Here is a 25215-nt window from a genome sequence, read left to right as displayed (position 1 = left end):
TTCCACCCAAAGAAAACTGACAAGTCAGAACACAACAGCCCAGCGGATGAGATCGCTGTACTAATGTCAGATTGTTAGTGCAGTGGCTCCGACCGGAGCGGTCAGTTTTTTTTTTTTTTTTGTTCAACCCAAAAACTATTAGTGTGTACACGGCTTTAGTCTGATTTCACAATCTTCAAAACTCTAAACAAAAAGTAAATTTGTGGTCAGAGGTTTTTTTTTTTTTTTTTTAAATGTTCTCACCTTGACTTTTAATAGTGGAAGAAGACTGACAATCCAAAGACCTAATAAGATGTGTAATTTTAGTTTTTCTTGCTTTTCTTTTTTGACTTCCAACCAGCGGTTCATGATTTGCAGTAGGTTCTGGAATGTGAGGAACTGAATTGGAACTGCTCCTTGGGTCATCATTATTGTTTTTGTCTTCTATGGCTACAAGAAAAATATAGTAAATCATAGATTCTATAGAAACAAACAAAAACACTGTAGCATCTTCACTTCCATTTTAGGTCACTTATTCTGTTCTGACACTCACAGCTGTACAGCTCTACTAGTACCAAATTGCACTGATCCCTATCCTAAAGCAGAGTTACACCCAAAAGTGGAACTTCCGCTCATTGTATTCCTCCCCCCCTCCGGTGCCACATTTGGGGGGGGGCGACACAGTATACCTGTCTTTCACAGGTATGCTTTCCCCACTTCCGGGAGCCTCATTTGCAGGTATTGACATCACAGCTGAGGCTCCCTCCTCCCCGTCGCCAGGCCAGTAGGAGAGAGGAGCGGAGCCTCACTCATGAGCAGTAGGGTTCCCAGCGTGAAGCTGTAATGCACTGCTGGGTTCCCTTACTCGCATTGGAGGCTGCATGCACCCGACAGCTCATGGAAACATCAGCTGCGGTGCCGACATCACTGTACTCCAGGCAGTGCTGTGTTTTGGCCTAGGCCAACAAGGCCCAGGCCTAGGGCGGCACTGTGCGCGGGGGGGGGGGGGGGTCAGCGTCGCCCTCTTCCCGACTCCCTCACAGCAGGGCCACCATCTGGGGTGTACAGCTCAGCAGTGCAGTGGCGTCCTGGGTGCGGAGGGGCCTAGACAGTTCTCTGCTGCTGCCGAGTTCTCTGGTAAATGGAGCAGCAGCGCGGTGACAGGAAGAGGAGAGATGCGGGCTGTCTGTGTATCTCCCCCGCTCGCCCCCCCCACTTTCTGTCAGCCGAAGAGAGAGAGCGGCTCTAATTGGTTTCACCACGCCGCTGCCCAGCTTCCTGACCGCTGTTTCTCACCCATAATTGGCCACAGCAGAGGGCCACTCAGAAGACTCTGGGGGGCATCATGGGAAAAAGTAGTCCCTGAAGAGTGACAGCCCCTGTGTGTCCACATGCATGCACTCTGCTGAGGGGGGTGTTAGAGGAGAAAAAGAGAGTACTGTGCTGGGGGAAGCCAGAGAGGGAGCCACACTGTACCCGCACCACCAAAGAGCCATGCTGTACCCGCACCACCAGAGAGTCACGCTGTACCCGCACCACCAGAGAGCCACGCCGTACCCGCACCACCAGAGAGCCACGCCGTACCCGCACCACCAGAGAGCCACGCCGTACCCGCACCACCAGAGAGCCACGCCGTACCCGCACCACCAGAGAGCCACGCCGTACCCGCACCACCAGAGAGCCACGCCGTACCCGCACCACCAGAGAGCCACGCCGTACCCGCACCACCAGAGAGCCACGCCGTACCCGCACCACCAGAGAGCCACGCCGTACCCGCACCACCAGAGAGCCACGCCGTACCCGCACCACCAGAGAGCCACGCCGTACCCGCACCTCCAGAGAGCCACGCCGTACCCGCACCACCAGAGAGCCACGCCGTACCCGCACCACCAGAGAGCCACGCCGTACCCGCACCACCAGAGAGCCAGCCACACTGTTCCCGCACCACCAAAGAGAGAGCCACGCTGTACCCGCACCACCAGAGGGGAGAAAGATAAAGCCACTGCCAGGGTACAGACATGCTACACTACTGACTAGAGTCAGCCTGGGCAACCCAGAGTGAGCGAACGTCCAGCCGGAGGGATCAATGCTGTAGTTTCACCGGGTCTGGTAAGAGAGCCTGTTGGCCATTATCCATTACTGTTTCCAGGAACTTAGCCATTAGGAAGTGCCTAACCTGATATCCTCTAGGCCTTGTTGACCGCCAGAATGAGCTCCAATGCTGGGACTCCAGTCAAATAATTAAGGGGGGATGACACAATTTTTACAGCTCCAGGTGACCCCCTAGTGACGCCACTGTCCCGGAGCCCACAAGTTCAGTAACTGGCAGCCAGAGTGCGCTAGCGTGGGCACCCAGGACATCTGCCACCTGGGGTCCCACAACCGGCGATCAGCTTTCTGTAGCAGCTGCCACCTCTCTCCCCACTGTCAGCCACACACACTCCTCGGCTCCTCCTCCTTCTCGGCTCCAATGTTCTAGTGTACACAGCCAGGAGGAGGAGGAGCCACAGAGGAGGGACACGACTTCAGTGCATGAGCCGCGCTGCTGGTCTGAGGTCTGTGTATAGTTTACAGTGGAGGGGGACACAGTAACCGGGAAGGGGGGCAGATAACAGATGCACACATGGATAAGGGGAGGGGGGGGTAAGGGGATATGTGCTAGTGGGGGGGGTCTGATCCTCCCCTGCCAAAGCAACTAGCACATATCCCCTTACCCTCCAAATGAAAAGATGCCGCATGCCTCTCTGTCCTCTTCCTGTGATATCCCTCTGTCCTCTTCCCGTGGCGTCCCTCTGTCCTCCTCCAATGAAGATGACAGGGCGGATCCTAAAAAGAAAGTGGTGTGGCCTTGAAAGGAAGGGGTGGGTCATATTTAAATTAGGGGGTGCGCAAGCTTAGTCAGGCCTAGGGCAGCACAAAACCTAAATACACCACTGACTCCAGGACAGGTAAGTGTCAGATTATTAAAAGTCAGCAGCTACAGTATGTGTAGCTGTTGGCTTTTAATTTTTGCAATGGTGGGCGGACCTCCGGTTTAACAGCTTCTGTTGGCTCTATCCCCTATCCTAGCAAAGCAAAAGAACTTGGTAATCCAAGATTGACATTGTTCATTTATGCAAAAAAATTCAGTCTATTATAATGTCAAACTAAAAAGCAGTGCTGTACAAGCATATAATGAAAGGGATGACCTTAGCACTAATGATCAGTTCACTCATGAATTTTAACTGTTTGAAGATATCAGACACCTTGAAATATTTTTAAAAACTTTTAATTCCAAATTGCTCTTGTGCTCCATAGGGAGTCCTAAGCCTGAATATGTGATACATGTAAAGTTCAACTTTCAACTGAGAGTTGTGGTACGTTGTCCCTTCCCACAGTTCAAGGCGTCTCCCTGAAGGTCATACGGACAAGCCCTGAGAAAATGGGCATGCACTTTCAGAGCTTAGATGTGGTAGGAGTGGTGTTGGAAGGGGGGTTTGCCAGAGCGCTCAGGGTTTCCACATACAATGCTGCTGGCATGATAGAAGGCAAACTTTGTAGATCATATGACAGTGGTGCAGTTCCTAAAAAACTGTATATTAGATGCTGAAATACCTTTATCCAATGTGCTTTGCTTCTCCTTTTTATGCTTGTATTTGCTTACAATTTTGTGAAATAGCTTCTTTTGAGACTGTATAGCACCTGAAATAAGGAGATATATGAAAACTCATTTGGGTGTTCATATAACAGTCAGCAAAAAACATGCAGATGACAACACTGTCAGGTAATTTTTAAGGATACTACTGCCGAACGGTTGTGCATAACCCTGGTATGCACAACAAGGTCTGCATAGACAATTACATCATTACAATGCCCATTATGATATATTAAAACTTTCAAGCACAATTATTGTTTTATATTATCATTTAACAGGATACTGACAATTTAATGGTGGGAGTCTCATTTCACAGCTAAAATCTCAGCCTACATGTGGCATGTTCTAGCAGTTTCAGGAATCAGGGTGGAGGGCCCATTGTCTTGAGATACTTCATGTTACATATGCAATTATATGAGGTCTAAATGCATTATAGTACAAAATACATGCGAATCCAATGTCTCATGATGCTCTGATTATTACAGCATTGGGGCAACAAAAAACATGATGTACCATGTTAGCCAGGAACAGATACAGAGATATCATATTAAGATACTTAATGAGATACTCCATGCATAAAGCAATATAAGAAAAATCTGTGTTCATAATTATGCAAAAATTGCACATGAATTCTAGCCCACATTTTATTTTATAGTATGGATACATATCAATTTAAACTCAAAAAACATTTGGTGGCGCAAAGTAATGGGCAAATGGCAAAATCACACTTCAATTATTTCCCAAATTTTGATTATGCCATTCAATTTTAATGAGGCAGAGATAAAGAGGGTTCCCCTAAGTGGACTTTTATGGCATTTAATTTATATACATAAAGAAACCTGTGAGGAGGTTTCTTTATGTATATACTTCTCATGGTGATAAAAACGCACTGTTTAGATGAATCAATGTTTCGTTACAATTTTCTAAAGGTTGTCTTTCTATAAATAAAATTTGTTTATTATTACAATTTTCTGTATACTTTGCTACATTTTTCACATACGATATAAATTAAGTGCCTTAAAAGTCCACTTAGAGGAACCCTCTTTATCTCTGTCTTGAATATTGGATGCGGCACTCTTCTCAACATAGGTCAGCCTTTCGTCTTTTTCTTCTCTTCAATTAATGATGTCACAATAGAGAACATTACATTTATTACCTTTCTGTTGCTCAGTTTGTCCACTATTCATTTTTTTCTTTTTCCTCTGGAAAGAATTTTTGCGATCGAATGTTACAGGGCTGTACTGAGGAAGGCTATTAAACTTCTTCTCAAACTCCTCCTCCAGCTTTGCTAAACTGTAAAAATAGCAATGTATAACAGTTGGTTCAATGACAACTGTCACATGAACAAAAAGACCATGTTCTCCAGCAGCCATTGTGTCTACTGTTTTCAAATTCACAATAAAACATCTTTCTTAGGAATATAACACAGGCATGGCCTCATTTCTGTATTATAATATGTTAGACATCAGACATGAACCCCATGCTAAATAATTCTTAACCCAATGGTAAAGCGATCCTTTGGCTAAGAAAAAAAAACTAGGACAAAACAACCATGTATATAATAGATCATGAATACTTACCTTTTTGGTGGGCAGAGTGTTAAATCACTCTTCTTCAAGAGCTCTGGGTGCCTCTACTATCTGCATTTGCGTTTTTCTGCGATAACATAGCAGCCAGTAGAAGGAACCACAGCCACCAATGAGAAACAGGCTCAATATTACACCTGAAGTGTCAGATAGGAGTGGAACTTGAGACTCTTCAAGAGTATGAAAGTCTAACACAACATTCGCAGGACAGGGAGGTAATTCGTATTTTATTAACATGGTGGCTCAGTCTCATTTTGCACTGTGATTTGGCCACAGTCCGTTTGTATACATAGCTTTCATGAGGGTTATCTGTGACTTCTAACTTCTATTAAGTCATGGGTTTTTGCCACATTTCCTGAACGTGCAACAAAAGTCCTGAAACCATGCTGAAACCTTAATACGCTTTCTGAAAATATGTCAAAAACATACAACCTAATAGAAGTCTATAGAACCATGGCTAACCCGCAAGAAAACTGCACATACGCACGAAAACTGCGCACACACCGGCAAAGACTGCAGTCAAACCGCAGAACAGCTGTGTGAACCTGGCATTAGTGACAAGGTTGTTTTAATGTGAATACTGCACTTAACATTCAAGCTTGTACATACCCGGCTCATTTACTTCTACAAACACCCAAAGTAACTTATACTTCTATGTTTTAATTTCCCCAACATGTTTTTACCATCATTCCCCCCATTTTTTTCAAAGAAGCTTTATTTTCAAATTTAACATCCCAGGATAAGGATACCTATTTTCATAGTGACAGTTATTTTCAGCTGAGTCCAAAGAGATTTGAAAACTACAAACAGATAAATTCATATACCTATTTTTGTGCTAAAGTTTTGTGAATCAAGCCCTTTGTGCCCTAAAAATGACATTTGCACTGTGCTCCATTTGTTATTAGCCACAAAAAGAGCCTTGTGCCTTGAACACTTACAATAATTTTCACTACAGTTAGTCGTTAAAAGGCATTACCATCACTTGTTATTATCTAACAAACTATGAAAGCAGGTGGTTTGCTTAGAAAAATTAAATAAGGGGTTAGGCACTCTATCTAGCCTCCTCTTTTTTTTTTTTTAAAATAAAGAAAAACCTTTAACATATATGGATAAGTCTTCGGTAGCTGGAGTTTTTGAATTTGGAAAAGAGGCTACTCTTGTAGTTTTCTGTGGTGTCCAATCTACTCCCTTTAAATTTAAATTGAATGTATGCTAACTCTCTTACTATTACCACGTAGAAGTTCTGGACTAGGATTTAAAGTTGTATGAGGCAAAGTTAGGTAGGCTACTTTTTACTGTCAGAATAGTATTACCCACAAAAATGCTATTGTTAAGAGACCACTGCCCTAGATATTAAATCATCAACTGTGAAGCCAAAACTGACCTAATGCACTAAACATTTCAGTGTCTAAACATAACTGTCCCATGATTTTTTTTTTAGAAAAGCCAAATATGTGGGGATTTGTAACTAGTGACCTGGACGAGTTCTATGAAATGTGGATATTTTCTTTGTATCGCATAACATCAATCATCTGAGGATTCAGCCAACTAGTTTAGGTGGGTGATACTGCAGAGAATAACTTCCTAACTAAAAACATTGCATTACAGAATGCATACCCAGCAGGCCCTTCCTCCTTTGGTTTTACTTTCTTCAGTTTTTTATTCCCACTATTCCCACTTTGGCTAAGTGACCAGTTGTCATCATTCCAGCAGCCCTCGTGGTCAGATGAACCACCTTTTCCTGGGTTTCTTTTACCTAAAATTTAAGGAAGAGACATTAGATGACTCAAAACCTTGCAGTTACATGTCAGCAAGTTAACTTAAAAAAGTACACAGCCATACACCAATGTGTCTGATGGTTTAAATAGTTTTCTTCACACAATTAAGTTTGTTATCGTGTTATTTCCTTTTGTACTCACTTATATGACACTCCTTATTATGGAATAATGTATGGCAGATACTGCGTTTTTTCTCTTTGTTACTTGCGATAAAAATATTGAACGTAAATAGTTTTCTTCAATAAAATATAAAAAAAAAAAAAAAAAAAAAAAAGACTTAACCACTTGCCAACCGCCTTCCGCAGATATATTGTGGCAAAGCAGCTCAGCTGCGCAAATCGATGTACGAGATAGTGTGGGTCCAGGGGAGCGCACGCGGGTCCGGCGGACTTAATGTCTGCTGGCCACCCGCGATTGCAGTACAGAGAGGCAGAACGGGGATCTGCCTATGAAAACAAGAAGGGTCCCCGTTCTGACGGGACAACTCTGAGGTCGGCTATTCCTAGTAATCGGGAATAGCAATCTGTGTTGTCCCAGTGAGCCCATCCCCCACACAGTTAGAACACACAGAGGGAACACAGTTAACCCCTTAAACACCCCCTAGTGTTAACCTCTTCCCTGCCAGTGTCATTTATAAATTGATCAGTGCATTTTTTTTATTGGTGTCACTGGTCCCCAAAAATTGTCACTTGGGGTCAGATTTGTCCGCCACAATGTCATAGCCACGCTAAAAATTGCAGATTGCTGCCATTACCAGTAAAAACAATTAAAAAAAAAATGAAAAGCCCCTAAATCACTTCCATCTACAACAACTGTTTTCTGAGTAGTGTGTGTGGATCGTTAGTACTTGTGTATTGTGTACTGTATACATGAGTATTGCGAGTGCATGTAGGTCTGTGACTGTTCTGCGATTGCACGTAGGTCTGTGAGTACCTGGGTATTGTCTTGTTGTGTACCTGTGTATTGTCTTGAGTATTAGTGCCAGGAAGCTAGCTGTTAGGTAATTTGGACAGGGCAAGATCCCCAAATCCTCACTAAATTTAATAGGTACGATGCCCGGCGGGTGTGGAGAGGCGACTCTTTGTACATCTTGCTGCATGTATGCGTTCCTTGATCATCCGATCAAGGGCGAATACTGCTGTGCAAAATGTAAGCACATTGTTTCCCTGGAAGCCCAGGTTCTGAATCTGGGGAAGCAACTGTCAGCACTGAGAAGTCCCTCCATGCTAAAGGAGAGCCAGGAACGTACACGGCAGGGGCCGGCACAGAGGCGGGTGGAGACAAAGAGGTGCAGGCACTAGCAAAGAGTAGATGGGTGACAGTCAGGAGGGGTAGAGGGGGAAGTGCCAGGGAGGCCGATCCAGGACTGGAGCATCCCAATAAGTACGCTCCATTGAGTGACATTGGTGAAACCAGTCAGGGACCAGCACTGCTGGAGCTGAGGGACTCTCCTAGCTGCCAGGGGAAGAACTTCTCCAGTGAGAGTGGGGGCAGCAAAGGGAAAGGAAAGACAGATTCTGGTGGTAGGGGACTCAATTCTTAGAAGGACAGAGAGGGCAATCTGTAACCAAGACCTGAAGCGCCGAACAGTATGTTGTCTACCGGGCGCTCGGGTTCGGCACATCACGGATCTTGTGGACAGATTACTGGGAGGGGCTGGGGAAGACCCGGCTGTCATGGTGCACGTTGGCACCAATGACAAAGTCAGAGGCAGATGGAGTGTCCTAAAGAACGATTTTAGGGACTTAGGAGCTAAATTGAGGAAAAGGACCTCCAAGGTAGTATTCTCAGGAATACTACCGGTACATTGAGCCACACCAGAAAGGCAGAGGGAGATTAGGGAAGTAAACAAGTGGCTGAAGAGCTGGTGTAGCAAGGAGGGGTTTGGGTTCCTGGAGGACTGGGCCGACTTCTCAGTCGGTAACCGGTACTATAGAAGGGACGGACTGCACCTAAATGAGGAGGGTGCAGATCTGCTGGGAATGAAGATGACCAAAAAGTTAGAGGGGTTTTTAAACTAGGCGATGGGGGGGAGGGTCCAGAAACAGAGATAGCCAGCGCGGAAGATATTCCAGAGGGTAGTATTGGGGGCATTAGTGGTAGGTTAACCAAAGCACAAAAACACAAGGTGAGTATAGTAGCAAGTCCTAGTTGCAATCTCGAAACACCCAATACGAGGACAATATGCGACCGGTATAAACTATGTGGCATGTTCACCAATGCCAGGAGCATGGCGGACAAGATGGGTGAACTAGAGATACTGTTGTACAAGGAGGATTTGGATTTTGTGGGAATTTCAGAGACCTGGTTGAACAGCTCTCATGTTAGGCTGGCAAACATTCAAGGGTATACCCTATACCGCAAGGATAGAGAGGGGAAAAAAGGGGGAGGGGTATGCCTATATATCAAGAAATAATGTACAAGCGAATGTGAGAGATGACATCACTGAGGGAGCTAGAGAGGAGGTGGAATCCTTATGGGTAGAGCTCCAAAGGGATGAAGCTAAGGGGAAAATAATACTGGGAGTATGCTATAGGCCCCCTAACCTGAGGGAGGAAGTGGAGACGGATCTCCTATCACAAATTGGATTAGCAGCAAGGATGGGAAGTGTTATCATAATGGGGGATTTTAATTATCCAGACATTGACTGGGCGGAGGGAACCGCGCATTCATTTAAGGCTCGCCAGTTCCTTAATGTCTTGCAGGATAATTTTATGGGTCAGATGGTAGACGCACCAACTAGAAATAAAACATTACTGGATCTACTGATTACCAACAATACAGACCTGATCACGGATGTGGAAATACGGGGCAATTTAGGTAACAGCGATCACAGGTCAATTCGTTTCAGTATAAATCACACAAATAGGAAACAAAGGGAACACAAAGACACTGAATTTCAAAAGAGCCATCTTCCCTAAACTACAAACCTTGCTAAAAGGCATAAATTGGGATAAAATATTTGGAACAAAGAATACGGAGGAGAGATGGGTTTGCTTTAAGAGCATATTAAATAAGGGCATTAGCCAATGTATCCCATTGGGTAATAAATTTAAAAGAGCGAACAAAAATCCTGGATGGCTTAACTCCAATGTAAAAATGCATATAAAAGCAAAGGAGAAGGCCTTCAAAAAATACAAGGTTGAGGGATCATCCTCAGCATTCAGACTTTATAAAGAATGCAACAAGAAATGTAAGGGTGCAATTAGGACGGCTAAGATAGAACATGAAAGACAGATAGCGGAGGAGAGCAAAAAAAATCCCAAGAAATTCTTTAAGTATGTAAACAGTAAAAAAGGGAGGACATACCATATTGGCCCCATAAAGAATGAGGAAGGACATCTGGTTACAAAGGATGGGGAGATGGTGAAGGTATTGAATTTATTCTTCTCCTCAGTCTTCACGAGTGAATCGGGGGGCTTCAGTAACCAAAACTGCAGTGTTTATCCTTATGACACAACACAGGAAGCACCTCCATGGTTAACAGAGGACAGAATTAAAATTAGACTTGAGAAACTTAACATTAATAAATCACCGGGACCAGATGGCTTGCATCCGAGGGTACTTAGGGAACTCAGTCAAGTGATTGCCAGACCGTTGTTCCTAATTTTTACAGACAGTCTACTGACTGGAATGGTACCAGCTGATTGAAGAAAAGCCAATGTAGCACCAATATTTAAAAAGGGCCCAAAATACATCCCTGGGAATTACAGACCAGTTAGCCTAACATCAATAGTATGTAAACTCTTGGAGGGGATGATAAGGGACTATATACAAGATTTTAGTAATAAGAACGATATCATTAGCAGTAATCAGCATGGATTCATGAAGAATCGTTCTTGCCAAACCAATCTATTAACCTTCTATGAGGAGGTGAGTTGCCATCTAGATAAAGGAAGGACCGTAGACGTGGTGTATCTGGATTTTGCAAAAGCATTTGACACAGTTCCCCATAAACGTTTACTGTACAAAATAAGGTCCGTTGACATGGACCATAGGGTGAGTACATGGATTGAAAACTGGCTACAAGGGCGAGTTCAGAGGGTGGTGATAAATGGGGAGTACTCAGAATGGTTAGGGGTGGGTAGTGGGGTTCCCCAGGGTTCTGTGCTGGGACCAATCCTATTTAATTTGTTTATAAACGACCTGGAGGATGGGATAAACAGTTCAATCTCTGTATTTGCAGACAATACTAAGCTAAGCAGGGCAATAACTTCTCCGCAGGATGTCGAAACCTTGCAAAAAGACCTGAACAAATTAATGGGGTGGGCGACTACATGGCAAATGAGGTTCAATGTAGAAAAATGTAAAATAATGCATTTGGGTGGCAAAAATATGAATGCAATCTATACACTGGGGGGAGAACCTCTGGGGGAATCTAGGATGGAAAAGGACCTGGGGGTCCTAATAGATGATAGGCTCAGCAATGGCATGCAATGCCAAGCTGCTGCTAATAAAGCAAACAGAATATTGGCATGCATTAAAAGGGGGATCAACGCAAGAGATAAAACGATAATTCTCCCACTCTACAAGGCTCTGGTCCGGCCGCACCTGGAGTATGCTGTCCAGTTCTGGGCACCAGTCCTCAGGAAGGATGTACTGGAAATGGAGCGAGTACAAAGAAGGGCAACAAAGCTAATAAAGGGTCTGGAGGATCTTAGTTATGAGGAAAGGTTGCAAGCACTAAACTTATTCTCTCTGGAGAAGAGACGCTTGAGAGGGGATATGATTTCAATTTACAAATACTGTACTGGTGACCCCGCAATAGGGATAAAACTTTTTCGCAGAAGAGAGTTTAATAAGACTCGTGGCCACTCATTACAATTAGAAGAAAAGAGGTTTAACCTTAAACTACGTAGAGGATTCTTTACTGTAAGAGCGGCAAGGATGTGGAATTCCCTTCCACAGGTGGTGGTCTCAGCGGGGAGCATCGATAGCTTCAAGAAACTATTAGATAATCACCTGAATGATAACAACATACAGGGATATACAATGTAATACTGACACATAATCACACACATAGGTTGGAGTTGATGGACTTGTGTCTTTTTTCAACCTCACCTACTATGTAACACGCTGTCATCCTCCCTAGACGTACTTGCTCCTCTTTCTACATGCAGAACCAGGCCCCATCTGCCACAACCCTGGCAAACAGACGACACCAGAAGTCTCAAGAGACGCAGCCGGGCTCTTGAGCGAGCATGGCGTAAATCTAAATCCCTGCAAGACTACCATCTACAAATCTGCCCTTTTCAAATACAACTCCTGCCTCCACACTGCTAAACAAACCTACTAGAACACTCTTATTAAAACTTATTAAAACCCTCTCATCCAATTCTCATCAACTCTTTTCTACCCTTAATTCCTTACTTCACCCCCCATTGCCCCCACCCACCAAAAACCCTCACTATACCCCACTTGTTTGAATAACTTAAGACCCATCTCCCTGCTCCCATTAACCTCCAAGTTCATCAAACGCCTTGTCCATGACCGAATGAGTCGCTACCTCACGAACAACAACCTTCTCGACCCCCCTTTGACACAGTTGACCACCTGCTCCTCCTCGGCAAACTACACTCCCTTGGCCTCTGTGATTCTGCTTTATCCTGGTTCTCCTCCTACCTATCTCAGCGCACTTTCAGTGTCACTTACAACTCCATCTCCTCTGCTGCTCTTCCTCTCTCTGTTGGGGTACCCCAAGGCTCCGTCCTTGGGCCCCTCCTATTCTTGCTCTATACCTCTTCCCTGGGCCAGCTGACCACCTCTACACCATTGACACCCAGGATCTATCTCTCCACTCCTCGACTCACCCCCTCGATCTCCTCACAGATCTCAAAATTACTGAATGACATTTTGTTATGGATGTCACACCCCTTTCTCAAACTCAATCTTTTTAAAACTGAGCTTGCAATATTTCCTCCTTCCTGGTCCCCCCCCATGACTTTACCATTAAGATCAACATCACAACCATTGGTTCCTATACACATGCCAGGGTGCTGGGTGTAATCCTTGACTCTGACCTCTCCTTCAACCCCCACATCCAATCACTGGCTAAATCCTGCCGCCTTAACCTCCACAACATTTCCAGAATTCAACCCTTCCTGACTAATGACACCACAAAGCTAATTCACTCCTTGATTATTTCCCCCCTTGACTACTGCAACTTTCTCCTTAATGGCCTACCCTTACGCAGGCTATGCCCCCTTCAGTCTATTATGAATGCTGCTGCTAGACCAATACACCTCACTAACCGATCTGTGACTGCTGCCCCTCTCTGCCAATTCCTTCACTGGCTTCCCCTAACCCACTGTATAAAATTCAAAATGCTAACCACAACATACAAGGCCATCCACAACATCTCCCCCAGCTACACCACCAACCTCATCTGCAGATATTGCCCAAATCGTCCCCTCTGCTCCTCCCAGGACCTCCTACTCTCTAGCTCCCTTGTTACCTCCTCTCATGCTCGCCTTCAGGACTTCTCCAGAGTCTCTCCAATTCTCTGGAACTCCCTGCCCCAGTATATCCGATCAGCCCCTAACCTGTCCACCTTTAGGAGATCCCGAAAACTCACTTATTCAGGGAAGCCTATCCCACATCCAACTGTGACCGAGTCACCCCCAACAAATCATTCCCCGCATCTATTACCTTTTGTACCACCACCCCCTCCCTTTAGAATGTAAGCTCTACGAGCAGGGCCCTCCTGTCCCTTCTGTATTGAACTGTACTGTAATTGTGCTGTCCCCCCTCTACATTGTAAAGCAATGCGTAAACTGTTGGCGCTATATAAATAGTGTATAATAATAATAAATCTAGCCCCTTTTTTGTAGATGCTATAACTTTTGAGCAAACCAATCAATATGCGTTTATTGGGATTTTTTGCCAAAAATTATGTAGTAATGAAGAAATCGGATTAAAAAAAAATTTTTTTTTTTGGATGTGTATTGTAGCAAAAAAGTAAAAAAAATTATTATTTTTTTTTTAAATTGTCGTTCTTTTTTTGTTTATAGCGCAAAAATTAAAAACTGCAGAGGTGATAAAATACCACCAAAGGAAGGCCCGCGCAATTGTCAATTAAATCGACGCAGTGCCGTATCTCAAAAAATGGCCTGGTCATTCAGGGGGTAAATCCTGCTGGGGCTGAAGTGGTTAAGAGTATATATAAAAAAGGACCAGAGGGTCTAGGGAAAGGATTCTTCAGAGAGGAATACACAGGCTTTAGAAGATTGCAAAAATGGAAAAATGTATTAATAAAAACATGTAAATATCCACCCATAAAGGCAAATAACCACTATATACCTCCACCAGTGGATAAAGTAATGATGAAATAACAGACACACCACATGAACCCTCCTCATTCACTCAAATTCCCACCCCCCCACACACAGAGTATGGGTAGTATAAATGACAAACTGACAGTAGCAAATTCTAATGTTTAGGGCAATGTAAAAATGATGGTGGAACAACAAAGTACAAAAAATAATAATAATATGCCCTAGAAGCATTGAATAAGTGCACCACTTATATAGTAGTCTCTATTTGAATATGTAGATGTCATTGATCCTGCCATTAACTAAGAAGTGGTTAAGAGTCCCTGTTACCAGACCATTCATTTAATCAAAAGGAGTTCCCATAAGATTATGTGTGCATTTACCATTATTAAACACTTCAGCTCTGGAAGGTTTTACCCCCTTCATGACCAGGCTACTTTAAATGGCAATGGCATTGTGTGGTCATGCAATGCTATACGCAAATACAATTTATATAATTTCCCACAAATAGATCTTTCTTTTGGTGGTATTTAATTACCACTGGGTTTTCTTATTTCTTGCGCTTTAAATGAAAAAAGGGCATACATTTTAGAAAAAAAAATATTTTTTACTGTTATAAAACCTATCCCATAAAAAAAAAAAAAAAAAAAAAAAAAAAAAAGAAGTTCATACATTTAGGCCAAAATGTATTCTTCTACATGTATACTGATTGGTGTGGGTGAAAGTTATAGCATCTACAAAACTATGAGCTATATACTGGAATTTTTATCTCTTTATACTAGTAATGGCAGTGATCGGCGACCTACAGTGGGAAGGCGGGCAATCTGACACTGACACTTTGTGGGAACTGGCTAACTGCCAATGACATCTCCAGTGACACTAACACAGTGATCACGGCTAATAATATACACTGTACTAATGACACTGGCTGGGAAGGGGTTAACATCTGGAGCAATCAAAGGGTTAAATGTGTACCTAACAATGTTTACTATGTGGTGCTTTTACTAAGAAATGTGCCATATCCTTCCTGATCAAAACTCCAATACTGTGTTTGTTACTGATTAGGAAAAAGCATCCATGATGGGAGTTGTGATGTTTGAACTTTACTGAGAGAATACTGCAGATCAAATGACCGATTAGGTGGCAAAGCCAGGGTCAGCATCTACAATTTTTTTTCTGTCCTCAGGTTTTTACCTGGATTTCTGCAATTTACAACATTTCTCTATTCTTTGCCAATGTGAATAAACATAAAAGCAAGCAAATGCTTCTTCCTCGGGACACCAACAGTTTCCTTAAAGTAAAACTGAAGTAAAAAAATGCTAGCTGGTAGAGTTTTATTCTACTCTGCTTGCTAGCAATTTTTCATCTTTGTGTACATTGCATGTGCATTGTGGAGTACACTTCCAGCATCTGTAAGATGCAGAGAATGGAGCTGGGTGCTCAACATGACCCATTGCTTACCTCTGTCAACATTGGCCCGTAATGTGGTCAGCATCCCCTCTGATACAAGTGTTTTGTAGAGAGCCCCTTTACAGGCCCTCTCAGACTTTCTTGACCCACAGGCTTCAGCTTTTTTGCTAATGTCACAGTCTTCAGTTTTGAGCATTTCTGGTATGCATAACATAGGTATGTCCTCTGCAGGAGATAGTGGTTCTTCCTTTATCTCATCAGGTACTTCAATAGGTAATTCCATGGCAAGCATTGTATTTATGGGCTCTGGTTTTATCAAGTCTTTGGTAGTCTCTAAAGCTGTATCATTTATCTTCTCTTTTGATTTAATTTTTTTCTTAGTTTCAGATAAGTTATGTTTTGGACTAGCAGCTGAACATATTTTTTTGCACGGAGAAACTGAAGGTGTTTCAACACTCCAGTCTCCCTTTGCGACTGCCTCTATTGTGTACATGACACTTTCAATATCTGATTCCGAGGACTGCCTCCTTTTACAACTCTTCTTTGGAGACCCTTTCTCGATAGAATCATGGTCCAATTTGCTTTTCTTCTTTTTCTTTTTAATTTTTTCTCGTTTTAAAAGTCCAAAATAATGCATATCCAAATGCTCTGGGGAAGGTGAGTCATGTTTGTTAATTTTAACGTCGCTAAAACTTTCCTCTTGACACACATTACAGCATTCCTTCGGGGTGCTGCAAATCATGTCTTCATCTGTCACCACAGCTTTCAATTTCTCTGGAGTGATATTTCCTGAAATTTCCATTTTCACTGCTTCTGACGCCACACACATCTACAAAGTAATGGGCAATATTAGACGAAGAAGAAGAAAAATACAAGAAGCTACATATTATTGAATACGTATATTGCTCTTAATTGATAAGATATATTAAAAAGGTGTATTACAGAGATAAGAGAAATAAACAGAGCTAACTATAAAACTATGTCACTGCCATTATCCCTTTAGAAGTCAGTTCCAGGTTTCTGGGATGCTCCTCAAACCCATTGTTTCTAGTGATGTAGAATGCATTCAATTCTTGGCACATACTGGAACTAAGCTCTAATACAGTAAGACAGGTTAAGGTGAGGTGGACTAGAAGAAACCAAAAACCCATCCACTTAACCAGTGTGAAGCAGAGTTGACGCATCTTAAACTGAAAACATGTTTCTGTACAATGCTTCACACGGTTTGAGAGAAGAACTTTTTGGTTCCTTTTAGTTTACTTCACCATAACCTGTCTGGTCATACTAACACATCGTTCCCCAAACCCTAACACATAGAAGCCACATTTTCCACACGCTGCACTGAGGATGATCAACATGCCGAAAACTGTATGCAGTATAAATGGCTCTATAATACTAGGCTGTATGTGTACCAGCGGTTCAGAATGCACAGTTGATTCAGAGGCAAAAAATATTTGTATGGCTCCGTTAAATATCCTCAGGAATAAACCCTTTACTTTTTGAATTTTTGTTGAAAGAGAGACATGCAAATGCCTTCAGTTTCAAGAAAACTTGTTTGTCGTTTCCTAATAACCAGTACACCAGTTCAGTGTAATTGGAAATGTATTTGGAAAACAACTTTCTAAAGATACATAAAGTACACATGTGGGCATAAATACCTGACAGATTTCTGATTAATGAAACATTTCAGTACTGTACCTTTCACTTTAACCACTTCTGGAGCCTGCATTACCCATTACCAGCCAATTTTTCAGTTTCCAGTGCTGTGGCAGTTTGACAATTACTCCGTCATTCAGAGTTTATTTTCAAGATAGAACAGTGCTTTCTTTTGGCGGCGTTTACAAACTTTTTTTTTTTTTTGTTTATGGAAAGGAAGAAAAAACAAAAAATGGTTTCCCTTATTTCTGTTAAAGAAAAATGCCAGGATAGTAGAACACCCCAAAATGACCACTTTTAAGAAAGTAGATACCATAACCATTGTTTTTGTCATACTTTTTTGGAAATTAACAAACATAGCTAGCATTAGGCAGATAAAAACATGGGGCTTGGTAATGGTGCAAAAGATAGAGCACATCGGGCCATACACAAAGGGACTGGAAAGTGAAAGGGTTAATGCTCAGGTGTTAGAAAGGGTTAACCAAACGATCTTACCATCAGTGAAAATGAATTAATGGCTTTATTTTTCATTCATTTGGTACAGTGTCTGCAAACCGAGCAATCTACTGATGGCTTTGCTCATAGCCATTGACGGGTGTAATTGTTGTCCAAGGTTTGATTCTACAGCAGCTTTTATAAACAGTGGCGGGTAAATAACTTCAACCAATCTGACGTTTATAAACTTGCCATGGTAGATACCTTATTTTTACCACTTGCCTTTTTGTCACAGTAGATTTACTGTGACTGACCGGCAGCTGCAGGCTCAGCAAAGTAAATAAACGTTGCTGGTTTGCCTCCGGGTTCAGGACGTGCACGCATGCCCACCCTGCTGAACTGTGATTAGCTACAGCACAAGCTTGTCAGCAAGCCCGGAGCAATGATTTTTCTATATTGAACCTGGGTGGAAGACACCCACTAGCCCAGACCTGGTCTGTTGTCACACAGTTCATTTTTTGAGCATTTTGTGATGCTGTGCCATGTATTTTTATGATAATATTTAAATAAAGATCGAAGATTACTTCTGAGTGCGGCTGTCCAGGATTTTTCGTTTACCTCATAATTACCAGCATTGCCTGCACCTGTTACTTCCAGCATGGAGAAAATGTTTGTTCCTCACAGACCTCTTTCAGAGCGGTGATATCTCTCTCTCTCTTCATTTTTTGAGCACTTATTTTTATTAATTCTTATTTATTTTTGTTTTCTGATATCACAGATTCCCCCACACAATCCTAGTCCACCTCTCTCCCCTCTTTCTTTTTATCTTGTCACTTGCTAGTATCCCTCTGCTATCCTATGTTTTCCACCATCTCCATGTCCCTACCATCCTTGGCCCAGGCCTTTTACTTATGTATACATATCTTTATGCCAATACTCATTGATTTTACTTTACTACTTCAGATGCTTGACAAACATACTCATATTTATAGCCTATATTCTTTATGGACTAACACGGTTTCTAGGGATACATCACTATATCCATGCCATGCCTGCTCTTCTGTTTGGGTGGGGTCCCATCTGACTCCGCCCCCTCAGCTCCCTGGTGAGGCACCTGCTGCCGCCGTCTTGGAGCCGTACACCTGTAGCCATGGTCAAGCTCGGTGGTAAGTATGGGGACCCACAACCCCTCCTACCATGTGTCTCTATAATTAATACTGTGCCATATTGCCAAATATATACTTTTTCATCCTAGGCACATTGTTACACACATCCACCCCTGAAGAGCGAGCTGGATCTCGCGAAACGCGTCAGGTAGTTTGATGCCTGTGTACTATGCATGCTATTACATCTATGTATCAATAGTCCTTGTTTATGTATCTATAGTCCTTGTTTATGTATCTTTTTTTAAATTGGCAATTGTTGGTCATATCTATGCATGTAAACAATTTTACTTGAATAAACCATATACTGTATTTACTACTGTTTTGTTTACTGACAGAAGCGGTACCCACTTCATTTAAAGTCCCGGGGCGAATCCTTCGTTTTATGATTTTGGCCATGGACCTGCTGATGGGCTGTAGCCAATCACAGCACAGCTCTTGCTTATAAACACTGACACAGGACCTGTCTGGTTCTCCTTGAGCCCTTTCGTGCCCATAAAAAGCAGAAAACCAGATCTGTGTGAGTAGAAGCAGCAGACTTGCATACACCTTTTTAGGCACATTTAACCCTCTGAATGCCCTAGTTATCCCTTTGTTTGCCCTGTCACTAGTGTCATTACTACAGTGTACAGCATTTTTTACTGATTGTTGTAAAATGTCACTAGCAACATCAGATAGCGTCAGTCAGCTAGCACTAGTTTGCCCGCATACTATCGCACTCAAACTATAAGTTGCTGATCACCATCATTACTAGTATAGTGTCAGCACTTTGATCACGAACAAAATTATACTTGTGTCCCCAAAAACAATGTTAGCAGGATGAGCTCTGATCACTGAACCCCCCCCCCCCCCAAGTGCAGTGTCAGTATAATTTTTCTGATCATTGTTACCTGTGATACATTGTACACAAATACGCAGCATTAGCAAAATCATAGCTAGGTATACCTTGGACTATCTACTTTTCAAGACGGGCTCATTTGTGTGTGATGTTTGTACTATTAGAATCCTCTATTTACATCAATCTATGTGGATGAAGGAATCTCTGCCAGAAATAATGTATGATATACACAGCATAAAAACCTGTAGAGAAGTGGCACCCTGATAGCTAGATCAGATGATGGAGAGGAGGTCCCTGCTAAGATCCGACCCCAGCTTGCTGAAGTGCTAGAAATGCATAATTATGCTCATATGCAGCAGGGTGCAAGTACTAGCACTGCTACTTTTTGGTGATCTAGCAAGCACCAGTGGCCTAATACATCTTGGCCTGTTAAGACACCAGCACTGCAGTATCTCATGGTAAAGTGGCAAGCGCCAGAGGTGCAGTAAATGCTGGTGCGGTAGCTAGCACTAGTAGCGGAATGGAAACGCAGCCATCAAGCACAGTCCCGTAGTAATCTTTATGCTCAAGAATATATTGGCACCAACCCTGATACATACCTTGCTAGGCCACTCGAGCAGAAACCGATCACGGTTTCTGAATTTAAAACTTTTTTGGGCCTAACCCTTAACATGGACATTGCAAAAAAAGAATGAATTGCGGTCATATTGGGCCACAGACCCAATTCATCATATGCCGTGTTCTCTGCAGCTATGGCCAGGAAATATGAGACAATGATGCATTTTAGGCATTTCAATGACCTTACCTTCTGCCATCCTCAGGCTGACCCTGACCACGATTCCACAAAATTCAGCCCCTGATGAATTACCTTTTCCAAAAATTTGCAGAGGTCTGTATGCTCCAACAAAACATCTGCGTAGATGAGTCTCTAGTACATTTTACTGGCAGGCTTCCAATTAAGCAATAGATTCCGAGCAAGTGTGCCAGATATGGGGTCTAACTGTATAAGCTCTGTAAAACGTATCGTTTTAGAATTTACGAGGGAAAGGACATTGATGCCCAGACTACATGGGGAGCAGTGGCAAGATAGTATGGGACTAGGTGCCACACTTGCTCCTAAAGGGGTACCATCTGTTCGTGGACAACTGTTTTAACAGCCTGCAACTTTTTAGACATTTGTTCATTAAAGAAATTGGATGCTGTGGCACTATGCGATCTAGTTGCCAAGGCTTCACCCAAAGGCAAGCCACTTAGAACGGGGAAGAAACCTGCTTGCAGAATAAAGAACTAAATGCAGTGAAATGGAAGGACAAATGGGATGTTTTCAACTGTCTTCTGTTCACCCAGGCACGGTGGTCTAAATTAACATGGCATCTGGTGTCATTGAAAAGCCTCTCTGTGACCACGATTATAATCTTTATATGGAAAGCTTAGACTTGAACAATCAAATAATGGATCCATATCTAGCATCCTGCAGAGCTAGATACTGGTACAAAAAAGTGTCTATATATTTATTTCAATTGGCTCTAAATAACGCTTTTGTTATTTAGAAACCAACTGGAAGAACTGGATCCTTCCTAAAATTTGAGACAAACGGCAAAATCCAAATGCAGTTAGCCGGCTGCATGAGAGGCATTTTCCAGGTGTCCTCCCAGGTACTCCAACACAAAAGTCACCCCAAGAAAGTGTGACTTTTTTTTTATTGAGTTAATGTTATATTTTTACGGTGCGTTATAGTTAACCGTGGTTTGCTTTTCAGGAATGTCAATTCGCTGCAGCAGAGTGCTGCTCTCAGAATAGATACGTCGGTGCCTGCAGCACCAGAACGTGTATGCCCAAGCATTAGGAGCATGGGGTAGTCAGTGAGTGGTAGTTCCTATGCTTTTCTCATCCACATTGATCAATGTAAATGGAGGAATCTATTACACATATGCCCAGCATTAGAACAGTGGGTGGATGTATGCTGGAAAATTCTAATGGTGGGCATACCATACATTCTGGCAGAGGTTCCTTCATCCACATCAGTTGATGTAAATGGAGGAATCTGATAGTACAAACATCCCCCCCCCCACAAATGACCCCTTCTTGAAAAGTAGATACTCCAAGGTATTTGATAAGGGGCATGGTGGGCATTTTGCAGCTCTCATTTGTTGTCACAAAGTTTTGGAAAAAGAAGAAGGAAAACAAAAATGTATTTTTATTTTCTTTTTATATTTTGAGATCTGCAAAAGACGCATTCTTATCAAATACAGAGTGTCTACTTTCCGAAAAAGAGAAAGGTGTTGGTACTATCCTAGCATTTAGGGGCCTCCAAAACTGATACTGTAAGTAGTCAGAAGTGAAATGAGGATATTACGCCCTTTGAAATCCTCAAGGAGGTCATTGGTTTTGGGCATCCGTATGAGGGTGAACTCCCAAAAAGTCTCACACATGTGGTATCCCCATACTTGGGAGAAGTAGCAGAAAGTGTTTTGAGGTGTAATTCCACATATACCCACGGCATGTGTGAGAAATATCTCATTAAAGTGACAACTTTGTGTAAAAAAAATAAATATAAAAAAAAAAATCTCTTTCCAATTATTTTGGTATTTTTCGTTCATTTTGCAAAAAAAAAACAAAAAAAAAAACAAACAATGGTGATCACCAAAAGAAAGCTACATTTGTCTGAAAAATAAATAAATAAAATTCCTTTTGCGCAGTGTTGCATGACCGAGAAATTGCCAGTTAAAATAGTAAAAAATGCTCTGGTCAAACATTAAGTTGGTCAAGTGGTTAACAGACAAATGTTTCAAAAACAACCGATTAAATTTGATTCTGTGCATTTACAGCTGGAATCATATTTGAATATGGTGGTGTTGTATGGTTCAAGACAGTTTTTATTTCAGACTCCGTGTTCTTTCCCTTATTCAATAAGACCAAAGCAATGAACAGTAGCTGCACATTTTCTAAAGAAGTGTACAAAAAACAAAAATGAAATGTACGGTAATACTACTATTGTCTTTTTATCCAATATAATAAATAAGCTTCCCAGAAAGGTTGAATCAGAGTATTCTCGTCTTATTCCCCAAGTATTTAAGAGGTGCTGATAAGTGTTACAGTTGTTACCTCCGCAAGCTGAAACAATGCTGATGTCCCACACTGCTTTGCTGATGCAGATGAATCGGAATGTGATGCGCTTGAGGAAATCTACACTCAAAACCAACAGACCCATCAGTCATACAATGAAGAAAAAAAAAAGTACTGATATACTGTTAATATATGGGTAACACAATGCAATGATGATATGGAATAGAAACGTTACAGTTTTTGAGAATGGTTTAACAGTAACAAAATAAGAAGAGTAACAGATGATATCTAATAATGGTAATTGAAATACAGTCTGAGAAAAAAAGATAAGTGCACGCGGCAAAGGTAAAGTTGGTAAACCCAAGGAACTCTAATAATACATTTATAAACTGATAAAAGTGTATTAAATCAGACCAATGATCAATACTAAAGAGCCCTTGTTAGGTTGTATCCTCTGAAGGAAAACTCAATATGAAGATCATTTGATAAGTAGTGCTTAAAGGAGAAGTACAGCCAAAGCTTCGTTCGTTTTGCACTCCTGTGACCCGTTTTCAGCAGAGAGCGGGCTGAAGTCACCGCGTCATCACGACCATGAAGTCGGGATACGCCAGATCCCTGGACCGACACCTAGCTCAGCCGCTGAGCCCCCTCCTCAGCTCAGTGCTCCAGTGATCAAGGAGGGGGCAGAGCAGAGAGCTGTGACTGAGTCTGCAGCTCTCTGCTCACATAGCCCTGAGAACTGAGCGATCCGCGGTGTTCGATCGCTCAGTTCTCAGTGTAGAGGCACTGGGGGACAGATGCAGCATTGGACCGATGCTGCATCCACCTAGGTGAGTATAAATCTTAAAAAAAAAACAGAAACCTGTACTTCTCTTTTAATGTGTTAAAAATCAAGGATTACTTGTGGTAGGTTTTATTCAAATATCGCTAATATCATTACTGTTAATATACTTTATATTTAAATAACAAATGCTGGGAATAATATGGATATTTAAAAATAATTTTCTTTCTCTAGTTGTGGGTCTGGTAGTGGACCACAGCATAGTAGGTGATTACAAATGAAGAATATCAATATTAAAAAAACTGTTTTCTAATACAGATAAATAATTATATTACTTGTGGAATCAATTATTTTCGTGTGTGAAGCAGGTACTGAGTAGCGTAAATTCCATACCTGAAAGTATAATTCCGGCTAAAACATTTTTTTCTGAGGGAAATGATAGGGAATGGAATCTCAACAGGGACACAGATACCAATAAAAACCTCACAGAGCTTCTAACCATTCCCCACTTCATCCAAAAATGACTAGAGCTATACTTTTTTCCTTTCTCTTTTACACTTTCAGCATTATGTTACCTCTGCGAAATGGGAGAGGGATGTTTTTTCACAACATTTCGGAGGATCTGGGTTGTTAACTTGCAGAGTATTTGATGATATCTATAGCAAAACAAAAAAAAAATTACTTTAGTTTTTTTTTCTTACAAACGCATGCACAAACAAAATATAAAAAAGCAATATTTAGAGATTTTTTTTTTTTTTATAACAGTCTCGATTTCAACTTGACTACATTTCTCATAATTTACAGAAAAACTGTTAAATAGAAAGCCAAAATACACACGTAGAATATTACACCAGCCAAATGATTTGTTATTCTGTTCAGCAAGTTTTGTTTTAAGCAAATAGCCTGGTTTGAACCAGACCTTAATTAAAATTGGACAGGGAAGGAGTAGTAGCACTTTGATGAGATCATCCCTTTGCTCTTCCCACTGCAAGCATGATTTACAGCATGTGTAAAGAGGTAGAGTTCTTCAGCTGCCCATTACTCTAAATGCACTGATCGTTTGGCCTTTTTTCCTAATGTAACTTACCTCTGTTTATTAATTTTATTTTAATATCCCAGGTTTGTAACAAGTGGACCGTTAAGGGCAACTATTGCAAACAATACATATATTACTAAAAACGTTACCGACAGAATTCTTAAGGGCCAACTCCACCCCAGTTTAGTTTTAGGTAGAGCTGAAAAGTTAAGCCACCTGGCAATTTCTAATATTTCTGAGGCACTGTACTGGTGAAATATCTGCACTTGAGTTCCTGAGTCAACCCCTGGCCATGATGAAGGGTTGCCACTTTTCTTGTTGGATTTATTTTTTTTGTTTAATATCTTTTTATTGAACAAAAGGCATATAGATACAAGAAGGGTGGTTCCCCTTGCTATATGGGTGAGTTCTTCCATGAGGTTTACTTCGGATATCTTTTGCAACCAGGTTTTCATGGAAGGTATTGTAGGTTGGCTCCAAAGAGTAGGAATGAGGGCCTTAGCCGTATTGAGCATGTGGGGGATAAGTAAGCGTTTATATCTTCCAACAGGCTTTGGGGTGATGTGAAAGAGTATGATCTAA

The 25215-nt window shown here is 42.0% G+C and overlaps 1 protein-coding gene across 6 annotated transcripts in view; it reads right to left on the bottom strand.

Moving 5' to 3' along the window:
* Positions 1-25215, bottom strand: part of BBX (BBX high mobility group box domain containing) — a 143063-nt gene that overhangs the window by 19659 nt on the left and 98189 nt on the right. For 5 of the 6 annotated variants that reach the window (XM_073614965.1, XM_073614964.1, XM_073614967.1 and 2 more), the window contains 7 exons: positions 24173-24253; positions 22856-22936; positions 15710-16487; positions 6817-6955; positions 4770-4906; positions 3574-3660; positions 244-429 (listed from right to left, as the gene is read on the bottom strand). In XM_073614965.1, coding sequence (XP_073471066.1) covers positions 244-429; positions 3574-3660; positions 4770-4906; positions 6817-6955; positions 15710-16487; positions 22856-22936; positions 24173-24253 — 1489 coding nt within the window. The remainder of the gene's footprint in view (positions 1-243; positions 430-3573; positions 3661-4769; positions 4907-6816; positions 6956-15709; positions 16488-22855; positions 22937-24172; positions 24254-25215) is intronic. The other variant, XM_073614966.1, reaches the window with a different exon arrangement.

Source organism: Aquarana catesbeiana, linkage group LG02 (assembly GCF_042186555.1).
Source record: "Aquarana catesbeiana isolate 2022-GZ linkage group LG02, ASM4218655v1, whole genome shotgun sequence".
In the NCBI taxonomy this organism is placed as follows: domain Eukaryota; kingdom Metazoa; phylum Chordata; class Amphibia; order Anura; family Ranidae; genus Aquarana; species Aquarana catesbeiana.
The sequence above is the reverse complement of the archived record's forward strand: the minus strand, read 5'-3'. Positions and strand labels throughout refer to the sequence as shown.